The sequence below is a fragment of the Poecilia reticulata genome, linkage group LG16, assembly GCF_000633615.1.
Source record: "Poecilia reticulata strain Guanapo linkage group LG16, Guppy_female_1.0+MT, whole genome shotgun sequence".
Taxonomy (NCBI): domain Eukaryota; kingdom Metazoa; phylum Chordata; class Actinopteri; order Cyprinodontiformes; family Poeciliidae; genus Poecilia; species Poecilia reticulata.
Genome location: NC_024346.1, coordinates 26,729,641 through 26,738,898, shown reverse-complemented (window position 1 = coordinate 26,738,898; position 9,258 = coordinate 26,729,641). Strand labels below are relative to the sequence as shown.

The window sequence follows — 9,258 nt, the reverse complement described above, 5'->3', positions numbered from 1 at the left end:
AAAACATTTCGGCAGGGTACAAGATGTATTTTTCTCCTCTCCCTTTTCATTATAAATGGGTAACTACTGCTGTGCGAAAGCTGGCCGTGTCAGAAGCACCCAGTAAAAAACATCATCGGGGTAGAGAGTGCTGTCTTTTCGTGACTCATTTCAACCTGCCATCAGCCAGAGGAGAGAAGTGAGGGCTGCAGTGAGAGAGACTCACCAGAGCCCACAAGGGGGGAATTGTGCGGGGACACGGGACAACGCAGCGAGGTTGTCAAGAAAACAAGGTAGCAGTGAAACCTATTAGAGACGAGCCATTTGGAGGCTGATATTGGCTGCTGTCAGCAGGATGTGGTTAACACATGGCTACCTTTATGTGTCAGCTGCTGAAAACAGGGAAGACAAAGAAGGATGGTCCGGAGTCACAGTAAAGACATTCTAACCTTTTGGAAAAGTCAGGCGGATGGAAATGACATGGTTGTTTTCATTATAATTTAGCAGCCTCACGAGTGGTGGTTTGTGTGTGTGTGTGTGGTGTGTGTGTGTGCGTGTGTGTGTGTGTGTGTGTGTGTGTGTGAGTGCATGCGTGCGTGTGTGTGTGTGCGTGGGAGGGAGGGTTTCTAGGGGGGGTGAGACTGTATTTGCCCTCAGCCTCATAAAGAAGTTTTAGGAGCAATATTGGTGGTGTCTGGAGGAAAAAACTGTGTTTTTATATTCAACAAAGTGTTCGCTTCCACCTTTACTGCATCAATACTGCAAGGAAATTATAGGATGCCCGAAATTTGCATCCATGCATCCTTTGGAAAACCCACTTTCGGTTAAATAAATAAATAAACAAAAAGCAAATAAATAAATAAATAAATATATATANAAAGCTGCACAAGTACACCAGAAACAAATATTACAATTATAAATTAAATATATTTAAGCATTAGCGTACTATGTTATATATATATTTATGTCGTACACCTTTATAAGCAACAGCATAATAAGTCAACAGGTAAAAATGTTAGCCCATTGTTACTAAATGAAGCACTACACCAGCAAACACTAACTTTACTGAAACATTCAGGGAATGCTCCTGAATGGCAAAATAAACTATAATCCACAGATGATATTATGGGAATGTTCCCTGTATGTGTCGTAACAAAATTCCCTTTAAAAACTTTTCTAGGTCTATCCTGTAAAGGTTATTACTTTACAAACCTTTGTGAGAACCTTTAGGAAATGCTCCTTAAATGTTCTCAGGTTAGTTTCAACGCAGACATTGCAGATTTCTGGGAACTATTGTCTCTAAATGTTCCCTAAAGATCAATTACCACTTTCACTATGTTATCTGAAGGGAATCTTTTGCAAGTCTCCCCTGCTGCAGTATAAGCAGCAACCTTTGGTGATCTAATAGGTATATTCACTGAAAGGTTCCCTGGTTGTTAACTACAGTGATGCAACTTTTGTAGAAATATTTCCTAAAAGTCACCCTCAACTTTGACCCTGGAGCGTCAGGAAAACCTTGAGCTAATGTTCCCTGGATATCTACCTATTCCAATACCTGGTAGAGAACCAGTCCAACTTTGTCAGAATGTTCCCTAAAGATTGCCTGAAACTTTCACAATGCAACTTTAGGATAAACTTCAACAGATGTCCCTTGAAGGTCTCCTAATAGGAACTAACCCTTGTATGACCCTGACAAATTCTCCGAAGATTTTAAAAATCGCTAACCCTTAGCGATCAATCCTTCAAGGTTTTCTATTGGTTGATGTAAACACAGGCAACGTGACAATGTGAGAATAATCGAAGAACATTCTCTAGGTTCCTTGAAGAAGATTAAAAACAAAGGCATTGACCTGGGTTCCAGAATCTGTCTTCTGTGCCTCAGTAAAATGTATGGTTATGAGTTGCCTTCGTTAAACAACAAAGTCTCTAAAAGTCCAGTTAGAAAGATCAGAAGAAAATCAAACAGCTTAGAAAAGAAATACAAATTATTTCTTTGTATTTCAAAAGAATGATGAGCACTACTCTATTTGCACATAAGATTGTATTTTGAAGTCAGTTTTATTTTAAAAGCACACAGTAGAAGAGAACAATCTTATGTTGCAAATATGTGGAAGATTTTAGTTATCTGTAATGTTTATTTTAATTCTATGTGAAACTAGTTTAGATAACAAATCCAGTAGGTATCAATTCTTGAACATTTCACAGTGGTAAATAACAAAAATACTTTTTGGATGCAAAATGTGTAAAAATATTGGTAAAGTTATACTTTGTTGAAGTATACTATACCTTTTAATATATTGGATGGGATGTGTTTGTTTATATTAATGTGCAGGTTTAACACATTCCAAGAGTATGTTTTAATGTATCTAGCTGTCTACAATACTCACGGGATAACATATTACATGTTTATTGAATATTTCAAATGTATACCAGTACGTATTTCCAAGGTTTTCTTATTTCTCTCTCTCTCTCTTTCGGTGAGGATGCTAAGAATGTCTATGATTGGTCAATCCTTCTGCATACAGCTGCATCACAAATTCACTTCCTCTTCCCCGGCGCAAAGATGGCGGAGTACGACCTCACCACGAAAATAGCCCACTTTTTAGACCGTCATCTCGTTTTTCCTCTGCTGGAGTTCTTGTCCGTCAAAGAGGTATGGAACACTTAAACATTAAAACATTTATGTCCTGTCTTTCGTAGTTTCAATTGTTCAAAATATGTGAATTAGACAGTCGGAGAAGCCGAAACACGCGTAGGATTAGATGGCCACATTTTCTTCCCGCGTGTAAAATCCTACCACTTTAGGCGGAAGAAGGGGGAACTGTTTTCAAAATAAAAGCACCATTCATCATTTAAAAATAAATTAGGGCACAACTATTTGTGGTAATACGTTGTGGTAAGTGATTGTTGAAACATAAAATTACTTCAAAGATAAATGTATACATCAGAGTGCATATATAAACTGCACTCTTAGTATAACGAATGAGAAACGCTAAGATTTTAGCAGTCATGTGTGAAGAGAATGAATCGGAAGTGTCCACTGTAGTAATACTAACTTTACACTAGCACTAGCAATGCTGAGTTCGTTAAAGTATGTATTTTCTTGCTTTAAACTGCTTTGTTTGTGTCCAAATACTGTGCGGAGATTTTGTACAGTGTCCTAATACAAATAAGAGGTGTAGCTGCCCCAGTGGAATATTCTGGTGAAAGAAGTTCTCATTAAATGGCTCTACGTAGCGCTAGCTATCAGAAGCTTTATACTTTACATGTTATGTTTCCCTTGCAGCTGGGTAACTCTTTTCAGCTTTCAGAGTCAGAACTGCTGCCAACAGAGTCTCCTGGTTTGCTTTGGGAAACTCTTTTATGTTCATTTGCAAGTTAACATTAACTACAGTTTTGTGGATGACTCCACAGCAGACATTATGTTAAGCAAGCAATTAATAGTCAGGTGTGTTAATATGATTTTCCTTTATTGTCAATCCGAATTATTGTTTTTAAAAGGGCCGTTGGGCATAGATTGTCAGGGACAAACCCCATACCAACAATAATAGCTTGCTACTTACAACATTACATATTAGTTTATTTCTGCTTTTGGTGAAGTACTGTGAAGAATTATATTAATGAGTTGTTGACGAATGGCTTCTCTAATGTTTCATTTCATGAATATATATATATATATATATATATATATATATTTTTTTTTTTTAAGATGAAAAATATGGTATTGTACTGTCACATAGAAAATACAATAAGTCATCACCCTTGTTCCAACCATAATAACTAGTATTGAAGACTAAAGTAAGGACATACAAAATTATTTGTAATAAGTTATGAAAACAGTTATGAAATGTCCCCGTTGTTATAGTAGCTCATGCAACTTATTTTTTTCACACTTATTGTTTATACCCAATGAAATCTTCCTAAGCAAAAAATACATAAATAAACATCTACCATCCACCTCATTTTGTAATTGTAAAGAAATTTAGGTTATTGTGCCAAACAGAATTCAAATGATGACAACACCTTTTTAGAGGAAAAACACCATATCCAGAAATTAGCATATTATACTCCAGATATGCAAATAGGAGCATTTACTTTGTCACAGGGCCAGGTTGGTTTGGATAGCTTGGTTTCCTTAGTGAACGAATTGAGGATTTTCTTTGCACAAGTTGTCTGCGCATCCTTAAAAAGTCTTAAGTTCATGTACCTAAAATTAAGACCATAAAATGTCATAAAATCATTTTTAAAGACAATTGGCCTTAAATATGTTAATAATTTTTTACATGTTATCTTGGCAGGACTACTTAATCATGTATATTGTATGTATGTAATGTATTTTTCTGTCAGGCGACACTGACATCCTTACTGGGTTCTTTGTTTCACTTGCTAGCTGGCTAGCTAGCTAGCTTTTTTTGCGTCCATCATCTGTAAGTGGAAATTTATCATAAGTTGGCTGGACGAGGTTAGTGCATGTCTTTTGAGATATAAGTATTAAATCCCATTTGTAATGATCTTAAAAAGTCTTAAATTTCCGTTGGTGAAACCAGGCCTGTGCTCGGAGCTGTGTTTGTGGCAAGTCTTATGGTTTCTAAGTATTAGACTCTTCAGTGGCTGGCCAAAAGTATCCACGCTTCTTCAACTTTTTCACGTTTTATCCACAAACCTCTTTTTACGTTGCAGACTAACAAAAATGAGCAATTAGTTATGACAAATGGGCATTCCTGTTGTCTGTATTTGAGACTACGCCTGTCACAGTAATCAATAAATCAGTTAATCGCATGGTGTATTAAATTTAGCTCCATTATCATGGGACAAAAGACTTTACTGGCAGTTTTGCCTGTTTCACCTAATGAGCCTAATGATTAATATTTTTTTAAAGCTGTAGTGGCTGTGGGTGATTTGCTACTGGGGAAAGATTGTATTGCTTTTGTCTTTGTCTTGATTAACTTTTTTATTATCTTAGCATATGTTTTTAGAATCATATTAAGTCATTCGCGGTATTTCACTTTAGAATACACTACATGTATGGTTTCGATTGTGTTTTTAAAAAATTATTTTAACTTTATTGTTTCTGTTAGGGTTAGGGTTAGGCCTTTTAATCTGTTTTTACAAAGTCATTTAACTGCCAGCTCTCAAGTTGATTTAATTGTAAAATCCTGGGAAACACAAAGGAATGAATTAATATAATTTTTTGTGTGCTTTTTATTGATATGTTAGCTGTCAGAAATTAGATTTTTATTGATTTATTATTATTATTATTTAAAAAAAAATCTCATGTAAGTTGTGACAAATTTCCAGATCTACAATGAGGAGGAACTTCTCCGTGGGAAGCTGGATCTCCTCAGTGACACCAACATGGTGGACTTCGCCATGGATGTCTACAGAAACCTCTATAATGACACGGAAATTCCCCACAGTAAGCGTCGACGGCGCACTGCCATCTTCATATCTAACACCCACAAAATCAATCAGTACGGTTAATATCGCTTGATGGATGTCATAAAAGGGCCACTGCCGCGCACCGCTCACTCCATTCGGCATTGATTTAGCAGTAAACTTTTATTTTACAGCCCTTTTCCAGCGCTGGGGTCCGGACTCCGTACATGCCGCTTTATGATGCCGCCGTAACTAATATCTTTGTTTATCATCGTCTCGTCAGCTCTCAGGGAGAAGAGGACGGAGGTGGTGGCCCAGCTGAAGCAGCTGCAAGGGGAGACAGAACCCATCGTGAAGATGTTCGAGGACCCGGAGACGACGAGGCAGATGCAGTCCTCCAGGTGAGGCCAAAAGTGTAAAAAAAAAAAAAAAAACCTTAGACTTCTTGTTATCCGTTAGATTGTCTTTGGTTTTAGAAAGCTAAATTGGTTGTACAATCGCAGAAACATTCAAGATTCAAAGTGTTGGGGGGGAAAAAAAAAATCTTTTAGTGTCTTGGAAAGGTATCTTAACCTAATCTGCAGGGAAAGTTAATCATTTATTGTGATAAATTAATCATGATAAGAAATTTGATTAATCGTTGTCACAATACATTCCAATTAATTATGTTTAAAATCCTCCAAAATTGTCCTTATTGTCGGGTCGATGGCTTCATTATTTTCTCCACTGTTTAGTCAGTGAAAACATCAATAAATATCAATAAATTTGAAAACATTGTGTGCAGTTGAGTGATTCAAGTCTCACTTCTTTGTGTGACTGGTGTCCTAAAGAAGCACACTACCAATGGGAATGTTTGTCCAGAGCCGTATTTGTGTTGGTGGGGCTGTAAATGCTGTCACAGTCATACAGTTGCCTAAAAAAGAAGAAATAAATGTTTCTTGTCATAATTTTTACAGCAAACTATAACAAAACTTTCAAGACCATATCGCTCATCTCCTACCCAATCAAACACATTTTCTGTCCAAAAGACATATTGGTTTAAAATAAGTTTTCTTTTTTTTTTTAGCAAATTTGTAGTTCGCAACCAGTAAAACATTGAGAAGGCTTCTTTTTTATTCATCAGATGTTCACTCTGTGTCTGTCGGATTCCAACGCGATCATAATCTCATAATTGTTGGTCTAAAGATCCGTCTCCAAGGCCAACAGGCAGTTTGCCTCTTTATTTTGCCATTATGTCCTAAATTATGTGCAGTGTTGTTGCTTGATTTATTGTGGTAGTCTGCTAATAAGTGACAACTTGACAACTGGTGCGATCTTTTGGGGTTACTGAGTACATGCAGTTTAGTTACACAGATTCACAAAAAATGTGACAGAAAAAAAAATATATATTTTTGTAATATCTGATGCATTTTTTTTTTTTTTAATGCACTCAATTTAGACAATGAGAGATAATAAGGCTTTTAGTCCTGGACGGTATGAGAAACCTGAGAATAAATAGCAGGGTGTTACATTTTCGACACATGAATTAAAAAACAAAAATGTGCAAACAGATTCTAACAGTTTTTAATCGAGCAAGACAAAAAGCAGTTATTCCTAGGATACCAATTATTACATTTACGAACATGTTGCACATAACGTTTCTTGTTTTGATTTTGTTGCGTACATCCAAATAAAGATACATATATATATGCAAAATTTTGTGTCAGTAAAGTGTAGAACTGTAAGTTTTGAGTCTTTGCTTTTGGTCTCCGTGAGTAAAATTACCCTTCAAAAAAAGTGACTAGTTGAGACCAAACTAAAGATTCTTGTCATCACATTTTTGGAATAGAGAGAAAGAAAGGAGAAAACTAATACGTCATACAAATGGAACTGATTTCTCATTTAATTAATTGATTTATTGGTTACTATGACAGGCCTATAATCCATCTACTAAAACATTCGTTGCAGCCGTAGTCTAAACGTAACGCTCCTGTTTCCTCACTTTTGACACACCGGTAAACCCAAAGCAGTGTTTCTGGATGTCATGAAGCGTTCAAGGCGTCGAGCAGAGAGATCGGCGCTCAGCAGTCACTGGCGCCAATCAATCTGTGGAATCTTTGTTCTGCAACACCCAGCGGGTCGCCATTCCACAAACACACATACACACACCGACACACACATACACACACACACACACACCGCCCATCTCCTAACCTCGGCGCATTCTTGCTGCTTCAACCTGGCCTGCAAACCGTGGGGGAATGCCTCAGCCTCAGAGCAAAATTCATTTAACACACCACACATACGCGCCAGCAAACTCACACTCACACGTTCCCGGCTTCTTTTTTTTTTTTTTTTTTATAAAACTGAATTTACCCGTGAAAGACACATAGTTTGAATGTGGTGTCCACATAAATAGATTTTTTGGTCGAAGGCGAAGTAGTAAAATGCATTCGGGATACAACAGTTTCCAAAGGAGCCAGTGCATTCCTCGATTTTTGACAAACCCAGAGAGACACAGAGGCTGGGCTGAGGAATCAGTCTTCACTTTATTCACCATGCAAAAGATCACCCTCCCCCTACTCCCCATCCCCACTCCTCCCATCAAACCAAAACCAAATCTAATAAACAGCTCATCACACATATTTGAACACTTTCCTCTTGTTTTCGACCACAAGTTGAAGCGTATACCTGGAGGTGGTTCTGAAATGTCAGCCAGACGACAACTCAGTTCAAAACCGGCTCTAACTACAGGAACTTGTCTCTCTGTTTTTTTGTGTTTTCCAGAGACGGACGAATGCTCTTTGACTATTTGGAAGAAAAGTACAACGTAAGTCGAGCCCCGATTTGCTGACGTGTCGCTTCTCCGGAGCGTTTCCCATGGCTGCTGGGTGAACTCGTGGTCGTTTTGGGGGCAAAGCGGGAGGGAAGGGACAGGGCCGAGCAGGGAACAGCAGATTTACTTCCCAAAACCCTTAACTCATTTTCGGGGTTTGTATGGCTTGCACAAATCCTGTGGACATTTACATTCTGTGGTGAATTGTTAAGAATAAACGGAATAGCTCGGAACCCGTGGATGGAGCCGCAAGAATGCCGGAGGTTCTATATTTACCGTGATGTCGGGCCGCTTACCCTCCCCTCCATCGGTCCCGTCCCGCTCCGGCATCCTGCTGACCCTGCGTGCGATCCTCAGCGTACCTCCACCCAGTCCGGGCGCTGGGCCTCTCAACCTGCTGCTGCACAGGCTTTTTATTTTGGGGGGTTTCTGACATCAGCCGGTACTGCTGACATGCTGCACATCAGCAAACACTGTCCTGCGTGCTGGAAGCGACCGCCCTCTATATATTTATGCATTTTCAATATTTTTATTTTCTTTATGTGGCCACGGATGGCAGATTTGGAAGTCGAGAGAAAAATCCCACTGATGGAGTATCCTGTAGTAAATGTTTGCGCATACAGCGTCTTGCAAAAGTTTTCACATCCCCTGCGCTCTGCTAAGTTTGTCGCTTGACAGCCACATACTTGAATGTCTTTTATGTTATAAACCAGTACAAAAAACGCATAACTGTGAAGCTGGAGGAAAAGGATAGATGATTAAAATCGCAATTAAAATTGTGATTTTAATTACAATGAATGACTCGCATTAAAAACTCCTGTACTGTACATTAAAAGCATTTTCTTTCTTTTCTGTCTTTTTTCCTTTCTGTCTTTCTTTCTTTTCTGTATTTTTACCTCCTGTCTTTCTTTCTGTCTTTCAAAATAATATCTCTACAACCACTTGTCTTCAGATGTAAGTATTGACCCTAAGGCAGCTGAATAAGAATGCATGGGTCGCTTTGTTTTTAGAGATTTTTTCCTTCAGTTTCACAGTTATACTTTGTGCTACTATGAAATTAAATCAAAACCTAGCTCCAATCAGTTTAG

At 38.1% G+C, this 9,258-nt stretch overlaps 1 protein-coding gene across 1 annotated transcript in view; it reads left to right on the top strand.

The window, feature by feature from the left end:
• Positions 1-2,508: 2,508 nt before the first annotated feature.
• The window catches only part of eif3ea (eukaryotic translation initiation factor 3, subunit E, a), a 36,358-nt gene continuing 29,608 nt past the window's right edge, over positions 2,509-9,258 (top strand). Inside the window, exons 1-4 of the mRNA XM_008431949.2 lie at positions 2,509-2,632; positions 5,278-5,395; positions 5,639-5,756; positions 8,122-8,164. Of these exons, the coding sequence (XP_008430171.1) occupies positions 2,543-2,632; positions 5,278-5,395; positions 5,639-5,756; positions 8,122-8,164 (369 nt within the window). The 5' untranslated portion in view covers positions 2,509-2,542. The remainder of the gene's footprint in view (positions 2,633-5,277; positions 5,396-5,638; positions 5,757-8,121; positions 8,165-9,258) is intronic.